The sequence below is a fragment of the Manis pentadactyla genome, chromosome 6 (genome assembly GCF_030020395.1).
Source record: "Manis pentadactyla isolate mManPen7 chromosome 6, mManPen7.hap1, whole genome shotgun sequence".
Lineage (NCBI taxonomy): Eukaryota > Metazoa > Chordata > Mammalia > Pholidota > Manidae > Manis > Manis pentadactyla.
Genome location: NC_080024.1, coordinates 37,455,493 through 37,480,149, shown reverse-complemented (window position 1 = coordinate 37,480,149; position 24,657 = coordinate 37,455,493). Strand labels below are relative to the sequence as shown.

The 24,657-nt window shown below is 37.5% G+C and overlaps 1 protein-coding gene across 1 annotated transcript in view; it reads left to right on the top strand.

Moving 5' to 3' along the window:
* Window positions 1-2,960: 2,960 nt before the first annotated feature.
* TMEFF2 (transmembrane protein with EGF like and two follistatin like domains 2) overlaps window positions 2,961-24,657 on the top strand; it is a 239,052-nt gene continuing 217,355 nt past the window's right edge. The window contains exons 1-4 of the mRNA XM_036928083.2: window positions 2,961-3,522; window positions 5,835-5,944; window positions 13,198-13,327; window positions 17,166-17,192. Coding sequence (XP_036783978.1) covers window positions 3,351-3,522; window positions 5,835-5,944; window positions 13,198-13,327; window positions 17,166-17,192 — 439 coding nt within the window. The 5' untranslated portion in view covers window positions 2,961-3,350. The remainder of the gene's footprint in view (window positions 3,523-5,834; window positions 5,945-13,197; window positions 13,328-17,165; window positions 17,193-24,657) is intronic.

Genomic DNA, 24,657 nt, shown 5'->3' with positions numbered 1-24,657 from the left:
TGAAATATATGACATCTTAACTCTACTCACTGAGTCAATTGCAGAGTGAATATGCCACAAACAAACTGTTTTAGCTCAGGAATACTGAAAACAAATATTGTATACTCCTTTAAAATTATAAAGTTTGCAAGTGCATATGATTGGATTGTACTACCAGTATTTATGTAATACACAACAGAAAATACAACGCATAGCTAGTTTTAAATTCAGTTCTAATAAGTAAAGTGATTTGACCCCGTTGGGAAAACAGTTGGGGCACAAATCCACTCACTAGTCCAATCTTCATTGCCATAAAATTTAATGTCTGACTACATCCATGGCTCTAATGATGAGGCTAAATAATGTATATATTTGTATTTACGTGTCCAGTAACACTATGCTGTTCAGTGAATGATGTTCTTCTGCCACTTGGTGGTGCTTGCCAGTTTCAGAATTTGTTTCTTGGTGGCACTGTAACACTAAGCACAAAGTAAACTGAACAAAATCACAGCATTCTTATTGGAAAGGCTTTGCTTCAAACTGTTTAATAATTTAAAGAACCTCTGTGGAAGCAACTGCATTTGTTAACCAGTCACAACCAGTAATTAACTCCTTTGGAGTTTTTAGTTACTTTGGGCAAACTGTCTTAGGAAGAGTACATATTATTAGAAAGCATGCCAAAAATTTACTTAGCAGAGAATTCAATAACAGTTCTACTCTGCTAAGAGGTTCTGTAAAATTCTACTTATATAGCCCAACACTGAAATCCTAGCAGGTCGCGTTTCATTATCATAATTACTGCGTAAACACTTTTAAGGACTTTGCCTTTAGTTTCAAGCATGGCTTATTTTCATAAGCCTGATTAGTCACCACACCAGCCTGGCTATGAAAAATGACATGTTCTCACTCTGAACTGGGTTGTTGCTAAATCTTGATCTACATCAAGCTTATATTTATGTTGTCTCTGCTGATATGGCGCGGCGAAAGACATCCCTGAGCCCTCCTTTTTGCACTATCGGCTGGCAATTCTAATGGGCATTCGTTTCCTTAAAGAATTCAGCTGCGCTGTAGAGCAGCCGATTTTCTGATTCCTCCAACGTCTGGTCTAATTGATCTGTTTTAATGGAGTCCTTGTCGGTGCGGAGCGAGATGCCACCGACTAGAATGCTGGGATCTGCTACTTAATTGCCAGGAGTGAGAGACACTGAGATTCAGAAATCTTTGGAGGTGGGCGTGGGGTGGCGAGTAATCTCGGGGCGGAGGCGGAGATGTAGGATAAAGAGATAGGTTTCACACAGGAAAAAAAGATGAGATTTCTTTGAGGCACTGAGGTTCTGCACAATCACATCTCTCAAAGGAGAAGTTAAAAAGCTAGGAAGTGGGAGGAGGTTGGAGGTTAAAGTACTTGAAAGCTAGCTCGGGCACAATTTGTTTTTCTGGCCGTGACTGCAAAGAATAACTAGCCCCTGTTTTCAACGTGTTTCGGTGCCTCTTTTAAGTGATTGGGGATGGAAGCTAATTGCCTGTGGGATGTTAAAAAAAACAGGGCTCTTCTAAAGTCAGGGGGACACAAAAGGAGAGGGGGAAAGACGGTATTTAAAAAGAGGAAAAAGGAGATGAAGGCTCTTGAAAGAGAGGGAGCTACAGAGAGAAGGAAGGAAGGAGGGAGGAAAAAGAGGGAGGAGGAGAGGGAGGGTGCGGGGAAAGAAAAAAAATCCTGAATCACGGAACAATCACACAGAAAACAAAACTCTTCCTTGCAGGGCATCCAAAACATTGTCACTGCAATAATGACCCGGGTCACGAGAGGAAGACTGCTCCCCTCCATCCGTGTCCCGGGAAGCTCTGGGTCCCGTTACTAGCGTCTAAAATACCATTAGGCTGAAGAGCGTATCTAACTGCGTGAAGAATGCGGCAGAGGGAAGGCGGGCCCCGCTACGCGGTTGTCCTGAGCTGCCTGGAGGGACAGGAAAGGCGCAGAACCACACACTCCTGCCGAGTCAGACCCCGCCGCGCCCGGGTCACTGGCGGTCCCGCCGAGACCCGCTAAGGCGCCCAGGGCCACTGCCCGCGCCGCTGAAGTGATTCGCTCCTCGCCGCCGCCGCTTCCTGGCGGATGCGCCCAGCCACAGCCCGCTGCTGAGGCAGAGGAGCCTTCCCTTCCTCTCACCACTTGTCCGGACCGAACCTGACCTTCGGAACACATTTTCCCTCACCTCCCGGGCGGCCTACAAATACGCTCCCGGCTGGAGATGAGAGTATGATGGGCACAGGGCTTACATCCGTCGGCTCCTGTGGCTGAGTGGAGGCTGAAGGGGGACCGGGAGAGGAGGGGCGAAGGCGAAGGAAGCGGAGGGAGCCTGGGAGGTTGGCCGAGCCGCTACGCGAGCGGCCTCAGGGTCGCAGGTTCCGGCGGGACCTGCTGCTGCTTCCAGGCCGGCCAGTGCTCTCACCACCGCCTCTCACCCTCTCCTCTAGAGAAACGAGCCCGGCTCCCGCGGTGATATTCCCGGCCTGTGTCCGCACGCTGGGGCCTGGGGCTCCAGCAAGACGCCCCACCGCCGTGCCGCTCTCCCCCGGCCCCGCCGCCGCAGCCCTCTCCAGCCCCGGCTCGGAGACGCCACCCGCGGCGGGCACTAGCTGCCGGGTCACGCACCGCAGACCGGCGCTAGGTAGCACCCGCGCTCGGTAGGGGGCGTCCTGGGGCTGAGCGCGAAAGGGGCCTGTGGAGCGCGAAGGTGCGGCAGTCGCCCACCCCGGAGCCCGCGCTTCTCACTTGCGCCGTCTCCGCCCAGCCCCACTCGGGCCAGCGCCCGGCAAGCCAGCCCATCTGTGGCATCCGCCGGCGCCTCCCCCTGCACCTCCTCGCCGACCCCTCCCTCGCGGGACCTGCATCCCTCTCCGCCAATCAGCGGCCGAAGGCCTCATCCCACGTGATCTCGGCGGGCTAAGGACCTGCTGCTTCCCAAACGCCAGAGGGATGCGGGCGGCAGAGCGCGAGAGGAGGCTGCGCGGCTGCGGGGCGCTTTGACTCTCCCTCCACGCAGCCCCCCTGGGCTCTCTGGACTCGGTCTCCTGCTGCTCTCCCGGCTTCCCGAGCCCCATCCTTATGGCAGCGGCTTCCCGCGTCTGCGGCGCAGCTTCTTAGCCCACGACCCACTCGCGCCCGGGGCTGAGCCGGGTCACTGGATGTTGCTGAAACTCTCGGGATCATGCGCGGGTTTGGCCGCTGCTTCCCCGTCGGGTGCCGCTGCCACCGCCGCCGCCTGTGCTGCCGCCGTCCGCGGGATGCTCAGTAGCCCTCTGCCCGGCGCCCGCCTTCGTGTGTTCCTCGGAAGCCGCTCGCTCCTGCGGAGTTGCGCGAACTAGTCATGGTGCTGTGGGAGTCCCCGCGGCAGTGCGGCAGCTGGACACTTTGCGAGGGCTTCTGCTGGCTGCTGCTGCTGCCGGTGACGCTACTTCTCGTGGCCCGCCCGGCGAGGCTCGCGGCTTTCCCTACCTCGTTAAGTGACTGCCAAACGCCCACCGGCTGGAACTGCTCTGGTAAGGACAGAACCCCAGCCCCCGACCCCTTCGCCCGCAGAGGACAAGCGCATCTCCGGCACACACAGCCCACCTTAGTGCGTCTCCCCAGCGCCTCACCTCTTTCTGCCCCAGACCCCTGAGACGACCGACCTCCGCCCGGAGGAGCACGGACGATTTCCAGGTCCCTGAGGAAGGGGGTGGGAGGCAGGGGAGGCAGAAAGTGCAGGTGTAGGATCTTTGCATCCTGGCACTTAAATTGGATTTGCGAAAATTTTTAAGAAATATTAAACGGTATGGTTTTGTGGCCTCACTGAAAAGAGCACCTCTCCTTGGGGAAACACTAAAAAAAAGAACCGTTCCCATCATTAAAGAAAGAAAGTCTAGCTAAAATGAATGAGAAATAACTTTATGAGAAAGAACGAGCAAGAAAGCATTTGATTTAATAGTGAGTACAAGGAAAATGCTGATTACTGGCCAAAGTGCCATGAGGGTCACTGTTCTCGCTTTCAAGACCAGGTCACACGGATTCTAAAGAAGCTTGGGTTGCAAGAGATTCAGTTCCTCACTCTCTTTCTCTCCCTCCTTGTCTCTCATCCTTCCTCTCTACTTGGCTGCAAAAGACATTGTTTTTGCAGCCCGAGATGTCTCTCCCTCTTCCTTCCCTAGGCTCCTACACGATGGAGGGAAGTTGAGAAATGAACCCCCGGTTGGCCTCCCAGGCAGGGGTGGGCATGACCCAGGCCAGGCAGGCTCCAGCGCAGGCGGATAGAGGGTGGAACCAACCCCGGTGGGCGCTAACTCCTCCATTTCTGGGCAGGCTTCCTGGGAGTGGGTCAGGCGCTATTGCTCACTCGGGTCCCTTTAGAGTCTGAACGCCAGAGCTTGGCAAGCTTTGCTTTGCTGAAGCCTCCTAATTAAATGGGGTCCGAGAATGGGAGTTGCTGCACTCTGAGCTCGCTTCGCATTACAGTTTGATAGCCGCTAGAATGCCGGGTGGGATTGTGGGGTGATTTCCCTGGTATTTTAAACTCCATTAAAATGCCTGGGTATTGTCCCCTCGGTCTGATCTGTTCTAGTTTTAGCAAGTGTGTGTGTAATTTTTCATCTTCTGTAAATACAATTCTGCTGTAGTTACATCTGACTCTAAATAAAGTGGCTTTCAGGGATGTATGTGAGCTGAAGTGTATGTAACTTGGGAGAGGAGGGAATGACCAACTGTAACTTACAGGATGAAAGAACATGAAGCCCTTGGCTGGTTACTGATGTAAATTCCATGAGGAAGATCACTGTGCATCACGGTAGTTTGTGCTTTTTAAAGACAGCTTGAGATTTGCAACCTATTAGATTTGGGTCAATAGATTGCCTTTGTTCTGTTTTGGGCAATTTCTAAATTTGGCGTTTTTATAAAACAACATTTTTTGACTTATTCACGGCTCATGCAAGAATGTATATTATTTTGGAAAACTAAGTTCCACTTTGCAAGCACCTAATCACTTTTTGGATGCTTTAATCACAGGAATATTTACCTGCAAAATCAATCGTTTGAAATGTTGATAGCTTTGTAGCCCAACAGGATTGGTTTGCTTCATCCCTAACTATAGTATTGTTTTAGGAAATTATTAACTTAAATGTAAAATTGAGGTTGGCAATGAAGAAATTCATTATTAGTTAGGTATCTTAAAGGGATCTGCAGAAACTAAGAATGAACTGGTTTTCCACACAGATTGGCAAGAATCTAGCACCCCCTCAAGCCCCCCACCCCTGTTAACTTAGAGGTGATCAATCTTCATCTGAGCCAGACAGACCATCCCAGAAAACACTGTGCCTGTTTATCTTTATTATTGGGGCTTTCTTTCCTCTTTGTCTGGAGGAATTCCAAATAAGAGGTTGTGTCAGACCTTAAAGCAAAAGAATGATTAAAGATAGAGAAATGGTAAAATGGCATTCAGAGACCATCACCAGCTCTTTCCTATAATGTGGAGTTTGGGAGTCATAAACTAGAGTCCACTTAATGAGAAAAAAATAAGGAAGCTAGGAAGCAAGTATTAAATCTTCATTCACTACTGCCAGTATTAACCCAATCAAAAATAGCACTATCTAAAAAGGATATTAAAAAAGAACTGGGTAGAAAAGAATTGTGAAAAAAAAAATAAAGAACTATTGATCCCTTAACTAGATTTTGGAGGTTATCAGTAGAGAATGACCTTGAAGCACTGCTACAAATGTTGAAATTAAAATTTAGGCAATTCTTTTAAACTTCCAAGATTGTGCTCTCTTTGTTAAAGTTTATAACATTTTTTAATGACTGGAACATTTTCTTTGAATTTGAGGTTACGATGACAGAGAAAATGATCTTTTCCTCTGTGACACCAACACCTGTAAATTTGATGGGGAATGTCTAAGAATTGGAGACACTGTGACTTGCGTCTGTCAGTTTAAGGTAAGAAGTCTGATATTTGCATCTTCTAATTCATTAATGAGACTACAAAGGGATCTCCCTTTACAACCCATCACTTGGCAATTTATAACTCTGCAAGCTAAGAGGAAAGCTGGCACCAAGCAAAAGTACTGGCAAGAGAGCCAACTGATGTCAAGAAGACATAGCATTTTGCAGAAATGTATATGCCATAGTTAGAAATGCCACTAGAGGTGGAAAGTTTCAGGTTGTTCTTTTGATGTGTCAAAGGAAAATTATGTTCCTGTGCCCTGTCTAGCATGTATTTTATAAGCCAGCTACCCAGGATGTTAGTCAGAATAGCCAGTGGATAAGAAGTGAGGATTTGTACTTTTTTTCTTTTTGATTGGAGCCCTAATCTTTTCATCTTATTGCTCCCTGTTTTAATGGTCTTGGGTTTTATTATCTTTACAATCTGACTTAGGTTTTTAAATGAGCTTTGTATCATGTAGGTTCAAAACTACTGTGCTAGTTTTGGAAATCTTGAAACTTATTAATATATGTCAGCTTTTCATGGGTACCACGTTCAGGTACAACTGAATCTTCCAGGAGTCTGAAAAAGTGCAAATAGCCACAAGTCATTTCATAAACATGAGGAAGATGTATTTTGCCTCAAGTTAAAAAAAATAAGTAAAAATAAAAAGACAGAGAGATTTCAGCTCTGGTATCATCAAATCTAGGTTATTAGTATCTATCAAAGATAGAACTCTTAATGTCATTATTATAGTCATGATCTAACAAATGCTTTTGACCATGTAAATTATAAACCTATTCTTTCAGAATGTTTATACAATCATATATACCTTCAAATATCATAGATTTTGTGTTAGTGTCTTATATGCACCTTTCAGTATTACTGAATTACTTTCCTTAAATATGCATGAATCTAACATACAGTTCAACTAAGAAATAAGCACAGGAACAAAAAATATCCATGGCATCAGGGGAATTTTTCCAAGATTATAAGCAAATAAAAAAAATAAATAGCATATGAAACAAATGAAACCATTAAAGTCAAATTTAGGCCTAAATATTTGTTGTAATGTGTAATATTTAGAATAGTTGATGAAATTTAAATATTTTAGACTGAGTTTGACTTCCCAGGAAATAGTTAAGGGAATTCACATTTAAATACAGTTTGAATAACTAATAGATAAGCTTAAAGCTTCTTGGATACCGTTTTCTTCTTTCTAAGAAAACAATAAACAACTGATATTTGTAAAGTGCACCACCTCCTGGTGGGTCAGTATTGCTGTGACCACAATACAGTCTTTAGACCATATTATAGTGTTAGAAACATATTCATGAATAATTAATATGCATGTGACACCAACCTCTAAGGTCTCCAGCCACACTGAACAATGTAATTATGTCCTTTCAGTGAACTACTTGAAAGAGATGGAGCATGAGAACTCTCCAGTTCATACTTAACCCAGATGTTAACTAACAAAAAATACAGTTAGAAAATATCATTAATTATTAAAGGCCACTGGATTTTGTGAATTGTTTCCCTCTTTCAGTTTATGAATTCCATAAATGTTCTTATTTTTATAACCAGGGGTAGACATAAGAAGTAAACTCATAAGCAGTATGAAATGAACCAAGAAGAACATTCCTCAAATGGAAAGCCATGATTCTAACAAGATTTTGCTAAGAGAAAAATAAAGGAGTTCATAAAATTCTACATGGATACATGCTACTAAAAGGAAATGTGAATTTTCTTATTAAAGGAATTGCATTCAGTTTGCAGGTTTCACAAAGGATTTTGGTAAAATTGTTATTAACAAAGATATTTGTGTTTTTCATGGATTGGTCAGCTAGTCATATTTGTCATTAGTTTAAATAATTGAGTGGAATAGATTGGGGGTGAGGGGGGTGAAAGCAAGTTTGAATAAGAAACTAAAATGTAAGTTTTCTTTTCCTAATGCTCATAGCATTTTAAGTTTACTATTAGGTTACTACTGCTATTAGTTGGTGCTTTGCAATGGTTTTCAGTGTCAAGAGAAAAGAAACATTTTTCTAGTGGAAAATTCAAACTCTCTCCATACGAAGAATATAGAGAAGCTGAATTAAATTGGAGATCAAAGAAAATGTACAAGTTGTACAAAGAAAAATAGGATATTTTAGGCCAAGAGTATCTTGAGTCAGTCCATTCCAATACTTTCCAATGAATTTGAGGTTTTTTTGTTTTTTGTTTTGTTTTTTGAGAAAAGGGAGATGTCTTGAAATTGTATTTTCCTATGTACTATTCTAAACTAGCTGAGGTCATCTACTCTGTTTCTCCTATGTTTTCAGATACAAGCACAAATTCTTCCTTAAGAATAGGAGGCAGACTATGGTCTTTCTGGCTGAGAGATAAATATCAAAGAGAAGTGGATGTATGTGTGTATGATCTATAATGTTTTCCAATTTGGATTATTATTGTAGCTTTAAAGTAAACATATTTGTCTTTACTTCTTTTTGACTTAAAATAAATGTATTCTTCCCTTCAAATATATTATCTCATTTATTTCTCACAACTAAGTGAGATAATTATTTTCTCCTTCTTTTACAGATGAGGCTATTAAGGCCCATAAATATAAAAAAAGTTATATTAAGTGGTGGTCCTAAAGTAAGAACCTAGGTCTTTGACAAGGATCCTATTTTTTTTTCTAAGACATTGTACATGCAAATGAACATATCAGTAACAACAGCAAAAGTACCAATTTATTAGACAACTGTTAATGTTGAAAGTAGTACAACTAATACTCAGGTGATTTGAGTTCCAGAAATGGCCTGCAACCTCATGCATTCTACCCTTCTATCTGTATACCAAATGGCATATTGGTCCATCTTTAAGTCATCTATGGAGATGAAAATTTAGAGGCAGTAAATGGATGGATAGAGAGAGGAAGGAAGGAAGGGAAGAAGGGAAGGAGGGAGGGAGGAAGGGACAGAGGAAAGGACGGAGGGAGGAAGCAGACACATATGCAGTTAGGCACAGATAGCCCTGGTCATACATTGACCAGTTATCACTTTGTAATTTAAAATTATGCTGGAGTCTTATGTTTTTAGATATTACTTAATTCAAATATTAAATATTTTCCCTTAATAAGCTATGCTTTAGATACTCAACTGTTCTATTTCCTAAGACCTCGTAACAATTGCCCAGAATTTGGTGGCCCAAGACAATGAACATTTCTTTTTCTCACCAATCTGCAGTTTGCCAGGGCTTAATGGGAATAGCTCTCTGCTCCCTCTGACATTAGCTGAGGTGGGAAGGGAACTCAGGGTGTGCTTACTCCTCTCAGGGCTCTCAGGCATACGTGTGACTGTCAGCTGGGGGCCTTGGTCCTTCTCCATTTAGATCTCTGTATGGGCTGGTTTCCGCTTCCTCCTACAGTGGCTGGTTTCAGGCTCAAGCATCCAGAGGGAGAGAAAGAGCCAGGTAGAAGCTGTACCCTTTAATGACCTGGCCTTGGAAGTCACACTGAATAACTTTCACCATAGTCACAGGCCTGTTGACACTTAAATCATTTAAAAAATTTCAATTAAAGTGAAGTGAAAGTTACTTATGGAATGATCAAGGGATTGGGGCATATGCAGGTTTTTTATCTATTTTTTTTTTTTTGGAAGAGAAATATACCATATCCTAAGACATTATTCTTAAGCTTTTGACAACTGGGAATGTAACAGAATTCACCTAACATCTGTGGAGCACCTTCTACATGCCAGACTTTATGGAAGGTGCTGGCAGTATATAAAATGTAACTTAGACATAGCTTCTAGATACTGAAATCTTAGCTAAGAGAAATGCTTATTAACCAAACAAGCAATAAGTCATATAAAAAACTTTTCACGTAAACTTTTTGTTCATTTGTAGAAAATTAATTCCATATATTCTAGAGTGTTAAGTCATTGAATTCATTAGTGTGGTATGTGGCTGCTTTCTTCAGCAATATGGACTTTTTGAAACAAAATCAACCTACCAAAAAACACATATTTGGAAAATGAACTTAAAATTTCTAAAACATCTTAAGAAAAACAGAATCTCTTTTCCCCTGAGAGGAAGTTTGTACAACACATGCATTTACGGGTCTGACCATCTGGGTCTGAATCTTGTTCTTTCTCTTACCAGCCAAATACGTGACCTTTAGCAAGTCACTTAACAACTGAATCTGCCCCTTCATCTGAAACTCGGCAGTGTCATGATCACCATTAAAAATTATTTCCAATAGTTTGACATATTTTAATGTAGTAGTTAGTCTATTTTTATGTTTAGGGTTATCCTGTTTTCTTTATTTTTCTGATTTTAGACATTCATGTTTTAGATGGTGACTCTGTTAGTTGAAATACATATCATGAAAGGCAAATAATTTACATTTCTTTTTATAAATGAATATTCCTAAGAGTTTTAAAAACCTTACTCTGTTACTCCTCCTAAATGCCTCTGTTAACTATTTCAAATGGGGAAACTGAGCTATAAACTTGTTAAATGTTTAATTGATGAGTGATATACACAAGGTCCTACAGCAAGGCAGTAAGAGAAATGGGAGAACCTGGGACCGGACTTCCACTCCTGAGCCTTAATGGTTTAGAGTACGCTTCTTCTTTGTATTATTCATATTAATGAGCACAAGTCACGCTACTAACGGCCAAACAGCATCATGCTGATAATCTACAGTTAAGCTCTTTTCAGCTCTATACAAATCTCCCTTTTGGCTTGTGCTTGGAACTTGGCAGCTCTGTTTTTAGCAGTGTTCACATTTGGCTTACTGCATCCCTCAGAAGTGGCATATGAGCACTTTATCAGTTTATTCGGCATTTTTAAGATGCATATCAGCATTGTGTACTAGCACTTGACAGAGATAATAAATACTTCCCACCTTTCACTCCCCATCCACTGACTATATGTGAGTAATCTGCAGAAGTAGATAGGAGGATAAATAGAGAATTTCCAGGGAGTGGGGAGAAGAAAATGTGGACTCAATAACCTACCCTCAGAGTACAGTAACGAGTGGGTATTAAAAGATAACCAAGGACAAGAACGCTAGAACCTGAGCACGAGAAGCTAACTTGTCCATCTGTCCACTCTGGTGATGATTCTCTCTGCCTACTGAGAGGGTCAACAAGTCTGCTGACTATAATAGTTACCGCTATTCACTTCTTTTCGGTCTCTCCTCCATTGCTCATGTATCATTGTAGTGTTAGTGGATCCTCATAAATCCTCCCTACATTTCCCATCTCTCATCCTGAGCACTGCACATTTATCAGGCACCTGTGCATCCACCCACCACCCTGGCCATGATTCTGCCATGAACTTGAGACCCATTTATTTGGTGTCTCTTCAGTATTTCTCACTGGAAAATTCAACCCTTCACTGACGTTTCGCTATTGTCTTTCTTCTTCAGTAGTGAAGATTTTCAGTCTCATTGCAGGTCAGTATTCAAATGTTAAGTTAAAAAATACATATGTGTTTAGAAAGCTTGTGCAAGGCAGCCCTTAGTATAATCTGATCAAAAGTGAATTGCCTGTTGAGTTAAAGATCCTCATTAGTGAAAAGTTCTAATCAAAACAATTTGTAAAATATAATCACATAGATAGTCTGAGTCTGGGAGCCAATAGTGTAACTATAGAAAGGAATTATTGTATAGAGTGCTTCTAAAATGTCTAGATTAGAAATTGTAGAATAAGGATCTTAAAATGTCATTTAAAATATTTAAATCATTTAATCATATTTAAATAATTTTTGAATAGATATGGTTTAATATCTGAATTACCATGTTAGTAATAATGGTGATCATAATATGAGTACCATACAATTTGGATTTATTATTGGAAGAAAAGTATATAACTATTTGCAAAAAATTATATTCAAGTTTTTCTATAATAGATACAAAGTAAAACTCATAAACTAAGATATTCATTTCAGAGAACATTGAGCTTTTACCATTAATAAATTAAGTTGATTAAGCCATTATTATGTAAAGCCCAAGTTAAATGGTTGATTGGGAAGAAGAAGTGTAGCTATTGTAAGGAAAGAGAGAAAAAATAAATAAATCTCAGGTTTTTATAGCCTTACTGAAAAGTTGCTCCTTTTTTGTACAAATCCTTGAGTTGAATTTAACTTATGGTGGAATTTCAGATTTATTATCATACATATTAAAACTTTCCTAGCCATCTCACTAGGTCATTTGTTTATTTTGTATGTGTTATTAATTTACAGAACATCAAAAATCCTAATACTTTACTAAGAAGTAGAAAACAAAAAAGTATATTCACATGCATGTGTATGTATGATTTGATTTGCTTTACTTACTTTCTGGCATAGATGAGTATTTATAAATAATCATCTTGATCATTACACTTGTTATAATTAAACAATGAAGTGGCATCAGTAGTAGTAATCATGAGATAATTACATCTCTTGTGTAATTAGCAGGTATAGGACACAGCCAAGTGTCTGTAATGCCTTAGAGTGTGATTATATTATGATGAGTATACCCTGTAGGTTGCCTAATTTCCATTGTAAAATCTGTACATTTTTGTAAAAGGTTGTTTTCAAAATGAATTTTTCTCTTTATGAGACTTGTATTAATAGTTGTACTTTTGAAGAGTCAATAAAGTTTACTATGGTTCAGTAGTTATTTTTTCCTGTATTCCATTGTCTGTTGATCCTCTCCACACTGTATCTACATCAATATCCAATAACCTAAAGTTATATGGAAAATAATTAGTAACCCAAATGTCTTACCCAAATATTTAGACATTTGTTAAGATTAAAATTCCACAGAGAAAAAATGTGCTAAGGAGTAACCGAATTCTTTGGCACTTCAGCTGTATACTTCTGCTCTAAACACCAATAGACATTACTTATTGTTGGATAGCTTGAATATTGTAGCATGTTTTAATTTTTCCACCATGGGCCATATCAGAAAAACAGTATTAAATAATATTGATACATTTGGTGTTGTATCTTTTTAATATTGCTTGTCCAATCAATTTGTTGGAATTGCCTGATCAGTTTAGAAGCCTTTTCTTTTTTTCTAACTGAATCAGATGACTGGCTGGCTGACTTGACATTGCTTTTGTTTATCTCTGAATGATGCCCTTGCAAGGTCAAAGATCTAATGGATACAATGGGGATCACTGAAAAGGAAGACAAGTGCTTTCCTTTGTAAGTGATTGTTTCTGTTCAAGATGTCAGAGGCGTGCAGACTCCAACACTAACTGTAGGCTTACGTCTGTGTATTCCCCAGTGCAACAATGACTATGTGCCTGTGTGTGGCTCCAACGGGGAGAGCTACCAGAATGAGTGCTACCTGCGGCAGGCTGCATGCAAACAGCAGAGTGAGATACTTGTGATGTCTGAAGGATCATGTGCCACAGGTATGTATGTATGTTCATGAAGACTCCCCAAAACATTCTAAAACCATGTCTTGCTTTTCCTGTTATGTAATCTCCAAATTAGTAATTCAGATTGTGTATTAGCTAGAGAAGCCTCTTACTCTTTTGTACAAAGCATGCATTATTCTTATTCTATCTCTTTTAACATTTCAAATCACTTTTGGAAGAAAGAGAAACGCTGCCATAAGAATGCCAGCAGACTTTAATACGTATGTTATTTAATGAAGTGCAGACAATTGAATAATATAATTAGAAATCTAGATTAACCATCCATGTGCCAAGTATGTAGAAACCTACCCGTGCATGGATAAAGTTTGTTTGTTTGCTTATTTGTTTGTTTTGAACAATTGCATAATCTGCTGGAGGGCAGCTTTGAAGATTTGGATTTGAGAGTTATTAAGTGGCTAACCTTAGTGCTACAAAATGTTCTTTTTACCATTTTGCAGATTATATTGAAGAATTTATTGGGATGGACATTACTTTTAGTGACTTCTGTCCATTCTGACACAGTCAGTTTGGGATTCTGCAAAACTGATTAGTCCTATTGTACCAAGAATTCTCTGAAGAAAGTGAGGAAGAAGAGTGACTTCATTTGCTCTTTAGCATTTTAGGTTTTCCTTTTATGTACAGTAGCTATTAAGGCTAAACAACATTACAGGCAGAAAAAGAAAGAAAAAAAAGAAGCAAACAAAGCTGAACTCGATAGAGCAATGCTTTAAAATGGAGCTGAATTTTCAGGTTAGGTTGAGACATGAAAACTATACATATAGTAAAGAAACTTTAGTGTCTCATTATAGTTTTCCTTCACGGCAAATAATTATCTTTCTGGAAAGTCATCACTCTGAGGAATTCGGTAATATAAGCATATATAGGGAAAAATAATAGTGATATAAAATATGAACTTCCTTCAAAAATGGCAATGCACAATAGTGCTAGGAAAAGTCTATTATATTGAAAAGTCCCCCCTAGATAACATGTTTACATTCTAGGGAACTATGTTAAAAGTCGTGCGTCTGATGGTTGGGGCAGGACTGTAGATGAGCAAAGAGAACATCTCATACAAAAGATTATCTTAAGCCTATTGATGTTTAGTCATTTATAATGTTCCAGGTTGTACCAGTGACTACTGAGGTGTCTAAGAATGAGCAGAAGATGGGTATTATTTCTCATAGACAATGATATGGGCTTTTTCGTTTTGGTTTTGGCTTTTAAGTAGTCTTTCCTCCTACATGGTGTTTGCCTCACAATGTGAATGTCCTTCACATGGAAGGATGATCAGGAGGCAAGCTGGACTGCTGCCCTACTTGCTTCTGATTTGCCAAGCAGATCATTGCTGCTCCATCTGTGAGTGAGACATAATGAATGAAAAAGACAGTTACACATGAGAGTCATTGGACTTGTGTCCATGGTAAGGAAGAAGGAGGATTAGCAGGCTACCCTTATAGTAAGGATGTGAGAAACATAAGGAAAGACAAGGAGTAATTAATTATGAAAAATCACTCTGCCATACCTAAGGAACAAAATTAAAAGTGATACTATAAGACAAATGGAATGGAAAAAAAACGGAATCTTTGACTCCCAGAAGTCAGGAATGATACTGGCAAATGCCAGATAGTACTGAGGAAAGAATTCACTTAAGATCACGTAGGGTATATATCTGTCTCTGACAATAGCCAAATGAGGATGGGCAGGCAGTAGTAATACTAAACAGTCCTGAAGTTATGGTTGTGGCGAACAACTTTTGGTAGCATAATCTCTCTTACTTGCCAGACTCCAAAGTCTTATAAGTACATGCAATCAACAGTCTCCTGATTCATTTAAATCTTTCCATTCTAGTCCCTAATGTATTCGTTATACTATGAAAATAAATACTTTGCCAAGTAAATTTAATCACAATTGAGTAAGTTATACCTAGCTTATTTACACACTTAGATTTCTGCAGAATTTAATTAGTAAGCTTGTCTTGCTGAATGCATCTTCCATTGACTTGTAAATCTAAAAGGTTTTTGGGCTAAATAATGATGGAGGGACCAAAATGATTTTGATTAACTAAATCTGACTGTAAATAAATTGAAGTTCTGACTTTTGATCTAAAAGATATTCTCATTCTTTTCTTCATAAATTTTCCATTTTTTAAAAATGGTATTTAACATTGAGTGGAGGTGACAAGATGTGATCTCCAGGAATAAAAGGCAGAAGAAGATATAACTTTATATTTAATGTATTTCGCTGAACTGAACAATTTTTTTTTTGTCCAGAAAATGGTTTCCTATTGGGCCGTCTGCTCAATAGCCTAACTATCAATTTAACAAGAAATGCATTGACTAGGAGCCCATATATTCAGGCCCAATAGCATGATCTCTTTTCTTAGGTTTTTCTGTCTCGCTTATAAAGCTTACTAGGCTGCTTATCTCTGGTTTGCCAAGATGACTCATTTATAGTAAAGAAACCATTAAAGCTTCCAATCACTATGTTATCATGATGCCGTGGACTTAAGTGATTATTTTTTCAATCGATTCTTCCTTTCTTCCCATGCTACTTAATTTGGGTCAAAAAAAAATTTTTTAAGGACCATATTCCCTTGAATTTTTAGAAATACACATGTGAAATACAAGCCATTTAGTTAATGTGAGTCTCCATCATACCACTGAACTCTGCTCCTTTAAACAACTGCTTCTTCATGGCAGTGTTAATGCCTAATATGATCATGGAGGACTAGTGGGAAGACATCCACACTTCATATGTATCAGCATCCTGTGGATTTTCATACATGTGGTGCCTCTCAATCAAGTGTCATGGAGGCAGACAAATAGAAGAAATGTTTTATTTTAATTAGACTAAAACACCAAACACAAATTCATAGAAGTGGCATTTAATATAGTTCCTAAACCTGGCTGAAATTTCAGTGTGAGATGAGAGCATATCAGACAGAGAATACCAGTATGAGTCTTATTTCCCAGTATTAACATTAAAAATATATAACCAAATGTATTTAGTAGAAGTAGGAAGGCAGAAGGAACATAATGTCTACATTGAACATTTGGAAACTTATGGCAACTCAATGGTCTTGACTCCAACTAGAAAACTTGGTGTTTCTGGGAACTAAGTTCTCAGAAATAGACAACTTCAACCAGTTGTAATTATATAGGAGGGAGGAGAAGAGAAGAAATGAAGAACGAGAAATGCAAAAGGGAGATTGTTCAGCCAGCATCACCTAGGGTATATCCAATTTTAAGCACAAAGGCAAACGTTAATCTCACTTTTCTACTGATTTCAGGAACAAAGGATGCTTTCGGTGGCAGATAGACTCATCTACAATTGTGGTGTTTGGAAAACATATTAACAATTATATAAAAAGATACTCATTTTAAAACTGTTTTTCTCTTTGTGCGTATGTGATTTACAAGAATTTAAACCTTAATTATGAGTTTATTTTCCACACATTTTAGACTGTTTAATTTCTAAATGTCACTGATTGTTACAAGCATCTCATTTTCAGTTTTTGTTGCTGTTAACAGCACCAAATTCATCCTTACTTAAATAAAAACATGAGAGATTTTATATAATCAAGTTTAGGAATTATTCCAAAGCTAGATTAACACGTTTCTCATAAATTTTAAGAATAAAAATCATAGAGACTTTTTAATGTTATAGTATAGACATCAAGTTGGTGTGAATATACATTTTCATACTAAATATTAGTAATTTTCTCAATTATATTACTGTCTTAGTTAAGAAAGTAAACATGGACTAAAAAAAGTCAAAAATATTTTTTGAATATGTTTTTCAGCAAAAACAAAGTATTTCTTTTCTCCCCCAGATGCAGGATCAGGATCTGGAGATGGAGGTAGGAGTTGCCTTTTTATATATTTCATGACTTACATGTGGATATAATATATGGATATTTACTCATGTATTTACCATTACAGATATCTGAGACAAATTTACATTATACATGTTAGGGAAGGGAACAAAATCATTCTCCTAATTAAGCAAATATATATGCCATACAAATTATTTGATATATTTTATGAATCATACTTATCTTCCATATTCATTTATTTGTTTGTGAGTATTACCTGTGAGCTAGAAAAGTATGTCAAAACTTCCTAACAGAAGCTTCCTTGCATAGTTGGCATAAAGTTGCATAGTTGCATAGTTGGAAAAGAAGAACTCAGAAGGAAATTGTTTAAATATTAAGTTTTTAAATTATATAATATTGCCCTCAAATATCAGGTATTATTAACATGTACATAACAAATAAACAAGGTCTAAGTTATGAAATTAATAATTTGAAGGTAAAGGAGCTTTAGTTCATAAAAGAAAAGTAAAAGAAAAAATAAAATTTAAGCCAATGAAAATAAAATAATTCCTTTGTCTCTGATTAAATTAATCTATATTTATTTTTAATAAAGTAAGATATGTTTTCACTATTTCATTGTGTGTTTAAGAAAGTATATAAGAGAAAGGCAGACACTATAAAATTTTTGATCTGATGTACTGACTGCCAAATAAGATTTTATTTATAGATTGAACCTTCATTGTCAATTTCCCCAAGTGCTTTTCCAAATGAAATCCAAACAAAATTCCACCTTTATATAAAACAAGAAGAAAAAAAAAAAACCTAGGTATAATTTTAACAAGAATAATAAAAAAAGAATGAATAAAAGCATAGGCCTTGCTTATGTTGGATGAATAAAAACACAGACCTCAAGGTCTTGCTTAAGTTGTAAAACATGATTAAATGTATGGTTCCAAATACATTTTAGTATTTAAATGAAGAATTTTATAAAAGATAAAGACAAGAAGATCTTGGGTTCAGCCAAGTCGGATCTCTACTGCATACCTTATCTCGTTTGGACAACACTTTAAGGATTTATCAAGTTGCCTTAAATAATGAAAGTCTTACATACTTCAAGTAAGTAATACCCAGAGAACACAATTAGAACAACTGGAGCATGATTTTATTTCATAAAGACTAAAACTGAACAGGAGCCAAGGTTTGGTACCGTTGTAACGTAAAATACATTTCAATGTCTCATGACATTGGACAATCATTTGAGGCTAGGGCAGTCTTTCACTACTTCCAAAAAATTGTTTTGTTTATTTAACCCTCTCTGGCTGAATAATACAGTATTCCTAAGAAAGCTTCCAAAATGGTTTGAAAAGAGCTTAAGAAGAACAAAATCAATCTTACAGAAAGAGAAAAAGAAAGGAAAAAAGTTCCTTGAGTAGATGTTTCACCAGTGAAACATTAAGAAATGAATCAAATTGAAAAGTGTTGCTTTTAGAAGGAAGTAGCTCCTATGCAAAATTCTGTTTATTTTCTAGCTATTTCTTCTAATGTGTAGAATGCATAATTTTCCAGATACATTGTGTTGAGTTCCACTATTCACTCAATAGGTCTCGTTAATTTTTTAACTTTTTTTTTAAAAAACAATAGAACAAACTAGATTATGGAACACAGAATATCTTCATTGCTCTTTCTGTTTAAACATCACAATATACTTTTTTTATTTGGGTCTACTATCATATCACATCATTTCTTCACTTTAATTTTTAATAATTAGTACATACAAGTGAAAGTGAAGTCAACTTTACTCTTACCTGTTGCATTTATGTTGAAATGTTTGGTTCATTATTCTGTCCTGTGATCTGAATAAGATGATTTTTTGAGAAAGTAATTTTAATCTCATAAATATGATGTTTATAACTTAAACTTTGTATATTAGTTGGAAATCACTTTCATTTCTCTATTTTATTCTTTTTTTCTTTTTACTTTTCCCTTCAGTTATGGGTACTTTGTAGTAACTTGGAAGAAAAAAATCAAGTGACTTCTTAAGAGATAATTGCTTTAGAAAAAACGAAGAGCATATAACAGGTTTAATTCTGAGTTGTACTTTTTTAAATAGTTGTTATTCTGAAAGTGGTAATAAGTATTTATTTACTCCTAGCTGTATAAACTATTTTTTAAATCAGACTGAACAGGTTTTTTTAAAAATTAAATTGTTTTTTTCTAGTCTTTGTGTTACTTTACTCTGAAATACTAATGGCTTTAATTTTATTACATTTTTACTGTATTACAATATGTTTAAAAAGCCTAATAAGTAGAACCTAAAACCTTGCATGACTTGCACAATTCCAATCCATATACCCATTGGATTGTACATAAAATATATTTGACTCACTACCTCTGCTATACAGAGGATGGACTTGTCTCCATTTTCTGACAGAGTTCCTATTACCAAGGCATCAGAATCAGTTTCCTTTGAATTAACCAGAAGTGATTGAATTACCTGTGATTGTTTGGCTAATCATCAGTCCTGGCTAATGATTGTTCTAACTGGTCTCTATAGAATATATTCTCAAAAATGTGCATTTAGTTAATAATTGGGCATCTTTGGAAGCACTTTGGATGGTTAATGGTTACTTTTCTAATTTCTTTTAACAGAAGTTAATATGATTCCCAACTGGAGTGCATTGATATGAATAGTGAGGTGAACAAATTTATTTGCAAAACACTTACATGTGTGACTATTATAAATGATATCATTAAACTTCCAAATCCAAAATCACCTTAAGATATATCAATTTTTCCTTTTTTTGATGGTCCTATATTTTTCAAATGAATGAATATTACATTAGCAATGAAGATTAGACCTGATTATTTTAAAGATAATTTAAGTTTAACCCATTTGCACAAGGGCCTTATCTGTCATTTACTGTATTTGAGGGAATATTTTTACTACAATATAAAAGGAATATAGAGACTTTATAAAATCTATGCTAACTATTCCAAAGGCTAATTTTGTTTAGGTAAAACCTGTTTACTTTGTGTCCAACATGGTCTGCAAGTGTGTGTTCATTCATAAAGATAATTTGTAGAGTAATAAGAAACAAATATCATATACAAATCTTTAAGGTTGTGTTTTCCCATCTCAATTATTGTATCCTCTTATTTTAGTATTTAAGAAAACTCATTAATACAATCAGAACATAAGATCTACTGTTTATGGAATTCTGTTTTCAAACAAATGTTCATTGGAAAGGCCTCTGCATCAAACAACTTTTTTGGATAGAATCACAGTTGAAAAAAATTTCAGGATAAACTCTGTATATATTCAATAGGCAGGTAATGTATGGACCAAATTCCAAAGAATCTCAGAAAGCAGTTGAAAGGAAAAGATTGGTATTTCAAGTACTTATAAACATGGAAATTTAATGTTGTAAATAAGAAAACGGGTGTGTGTGGGAGGGATAATAACATCTTATCCACCTACAAATTTCCGGAAGCAACAAATAGCGCAGTAAGAAAAAAGTATTAAAGGAGACTCCTCTTAAAATCCAGGGGTACGTGGGTGGTTAAAGGATAATTCTTAACCCCTGCTTTTCTCTCAAAGTCTTTCAGTCATATTATAAAGACAAAGCTATGAATATTTTCCATTATTCTCTTTAAAAGTATTTTCTGGGCTGATTATATTTTTGATGGATTTCTTAAACAAAATTCATTTTTTTGAATGTGGAAACTATATTTTAACTATTAAAATAATTGTAAGTATATTATCCTGCTGTAGATCTGGAAAAATCCACAATTAAGTTTTAATAATATCTTAAGGGAAGTTGTATGATAGTATCTGTAGAAATAAAATGCCTCTTAGATGTCCAGCATAGATAAAATGATGTTTTTAAAAAAAGGGTTTATTTTAATTTCATGAGGTAAAATGAAACACTGGGCCTGTATTCAACTTAGATAACTGTATAGTTTTAAGAGGATTCTTTAATAGGTTAATGTCAGATAATACAGAGCAACAAATCAAATTTATATCCATTATTTGTACAAAGAAAGCTTGATTTTTAGTTATCCAGGTAATTGCCATTATAGTAACTTTGGTGTACAAAACTAGTTATGTTTTTACTAGTACTCAAAATTGTTTTGTGCAATTCTGTCCTATTTTGTGAAAATATTACTCAGATATCCATAGTTAACACATTTACACACATTTTGCATAGAACAAGAATTGTTTACATTGGAACAAATGCAGACCCTAGGCTTCTATTTCTAATTATGTGAATTGCTGAAAATTGGGAAACTGTATTGTAAGAAGTTTGAGAACTTAAAAAATCATTTAAAAAGAACCCTTACGTTTCTAATGTGGAGTTGATATTCAGGAATTTGATTGAACTGAACAGCCTAGTATAACCTGGATGCCATGGCAAGGTTTCTGCAGCTGTAACAATGAATAGGACACAGTTTTTTACACTGAAGGAGATTACATGTAAATTCTGTTCCCAGCACACATGGGAAAAATTATGATTCTAATTATCAAAAGAAAAATAATCCCCTGCATAAATAAAGTGCTAAATATACCATAAATAACAAGGAACTGAATATTCATTCCATAAAATATTCTTATGTAAGGCTAAGTAATTTTTTTCTTCCATGATGCTGAACACATTCCCTTTCCTGACTTGGCTTTGTACCTTCCTCACCTTACTGTCACGGTCAAGTTCTGGCAAGCACATTGTGCCTCACCACTCATTTTCTCCACTGGGTTCAGGTTACAGCCAGAGTCTGACAGACATCAGTTGTAAACCGCTTCAGCTGAAATACTTATTCAGTAAAGAAATTCTACCATGTATGCAAGTCTGAGGTTCTTCCAGGGCAATTTATATGGGCGGGAAGCTGAAACTGTCCTCACTTTTTGCTGTCCAGCATCTAAGAGCTGCTGTTCTGCCTGGAGATGGGTTTACAGCTGTCTGAAAGGCAATTGAAATCTTAATCTCAGCTTTTCATAGGCTGGAATCCACTTTGCTTTCTCTTACCTCAAAGAAAACAATATTGCAAGGGAGTAATGAAATAGTGGTGGAATGAATGAGGAACATGTAATTGATAATGAAAATGGAAAAATACAAAAAGCAAACTGAAGGAGGAAAGCAAAGTGAAAATGATGGAAAATGAAAAGGGAGAAGAAAGGAATCTCTGTTATCACATTGCTGTACATTGTTTCCACACATGACTGCCATCTTAAAAGTGACAATAACTTTTTTTCTTCCAGTAACATTTGTCTGAATTCCTAGAGATTGCTTGGGAGTGTGAAATGGATGCTACAAACTTTTGTCTGAATCATCATATGGGTTTTTAAAAACCATGTCTCAGAAAGGACATGTAATCATTGTCTGCAGTGTAATAGAAATTGCTTTGGATTATGAATCAGAAAAAAATGCATTCTAGATTTTTAATTGGCTTAAAGGACACCCATTTGATTTTACTTGATTTCCTTGGAGAGTCATTTATTTTATCAGTAATGCAAAGAACTTTGAACTTCAGAAAGTTAAAAGTGAAATTAAAATAATTTATAATACTTTTGCTCTATATTCCCATTTACTCTAAGAATATAATTTCTGTGAAGAGTTTAATTAGGAATTTGAATCTTTTCATTAATGATTTTTAGGTCCATAGTTTAAGGTACTGATGCTGAGATAATAAGAAGAACTCTGACTCTAATCATAGTTTTCAGCATTTAGAGGAAGCAGCTAATACTACACCTTGAAGGGAATTGAAATCAACGTTTATTTTAGAGTAACTGCAGTTATGCAAGATAGATAAGAAATGATGAAATTTCTCATGTTAAAAATTTCCAAACAGTAAATAATTATTCTTAAAACTACAATTGTAGGCATATTGCCTCCAGGAAAAGCCAAATGAGAGGGAGTCACAATATGAGGACCCAGTGCACTTACAAGGAAGAATTTTCATCAGGGCTCTAAGCATTGCAACATTTTTGTAAGCAGATTCGAGCTTTTTAGAAAGAGATTTTTTTTAAAAGGTGGGAAGATTGATGTCAGAACATGATTAGATAAATCTATAAGGATGCCTATACTCACATATAATTATTTGTAAAACACACTATAGTTTATAAAAAGCACTAGTGTAACATTTTATTTATTCACAGCAACAGTCTTTGGATGTGTGGATGATGATCATCAACGATGAGCATCTTACTCAGAGTCCGAACAACAGTGCCTATTGTAACTAAGCCAGGCCTTGAGCTTCAAGAAGGAAGGAAACTGTAGTCTACAAGATTACCATCCTGTGGTAGCTCTTTGTAATAAGTATACCAGACCCCATATTCTGTGGTTTATGTAAATCATAAACCTATCAACAATCATATGGAATTTAATTATGCCATCTCCTTATCCCCTTCCCACTGTAAATGTATCTCTGAAATCATCGATTCTATTCAACACAGTGCTCAAAACCCTATGGGTTTGTTATTGTCTGTTATGTAAGTAAATCATACCCCCTGTCCATGGTACATGGTCACTGCCATCTATTCTCTTCTATTAGTTTTCCCCTTCATCCTCCATCCCTAATCCCATTCCTTGTATATTATAAATACTCACTGTAAGGCAGTCAATATATTTTAAGTTCTTTGGGGGAAAAATGTATGGTTGCATGTTGCAGCAGGGGGTAGTGGTTAAAAACACAGACTCAGGAACTAGAATCTGTGTGTTTAATCCTGGCTGCACCACTTACCAGCAATATGATCAGACAGATTACTTAAATTCTCAGGGTTTAATGTCCTCCTCTGTGATCCTGGCAGGGTTTCCCAAGAAATAGACTCTGAGACTGACATTTGTATATTCTGTATTTACTGAGTATTTCCTTCAGGATTAGCATCTGTGGAAGGGAAGTAGAAGTGAGCAGAGGGAGAAGTTGAACTGGTGTAGTTAAAAAAAAAGCCACAGCAAGGCTCATAAGGAGTTCTCCAGATGGGATGGCCCCTATTCATTGTGCAGAATCAGGATGACAGGGCTGGCTTTCACATCCCACCATTGATTGCCATTGATGTGGGTGACCCCAAAAAGGGAGTGTTACCTTGGGCCATGTAGCTCTCTTCCCCTGCAGACTAGATCTGCAGAGGGACTAGCCATGAGCTGCCTGTGTACGATGCTCCTAGCAGCTGAAAAGGGTAATATGTAGATATTGCCTGTGGCATCCTCTACAGCCTATAAAATGCAAAACAAGGAATGAAACAGATAAAATCCCTGCACTTGCAGAGCTTCTGTCATGTGAGGAGACCCAAACAGTAAACAAACAAACAAGGAAAAATATAGATTGTCAGGTAGTAATACTGTTATGTAGGAGAGAACACATGGAATAAGGCAAGGTGAGGGCATGTTGCTAAATAGTTTGGACTGACCAGAAAGACCTGGACAAAGATAAGAAGGATGTGAAGGAGCAAGTCGTGCAGATAAGTGAGCTCTGAAAAAGGTGCGTAGTTGGGGTTCCCAGAAGGTCAAGGGTGTTA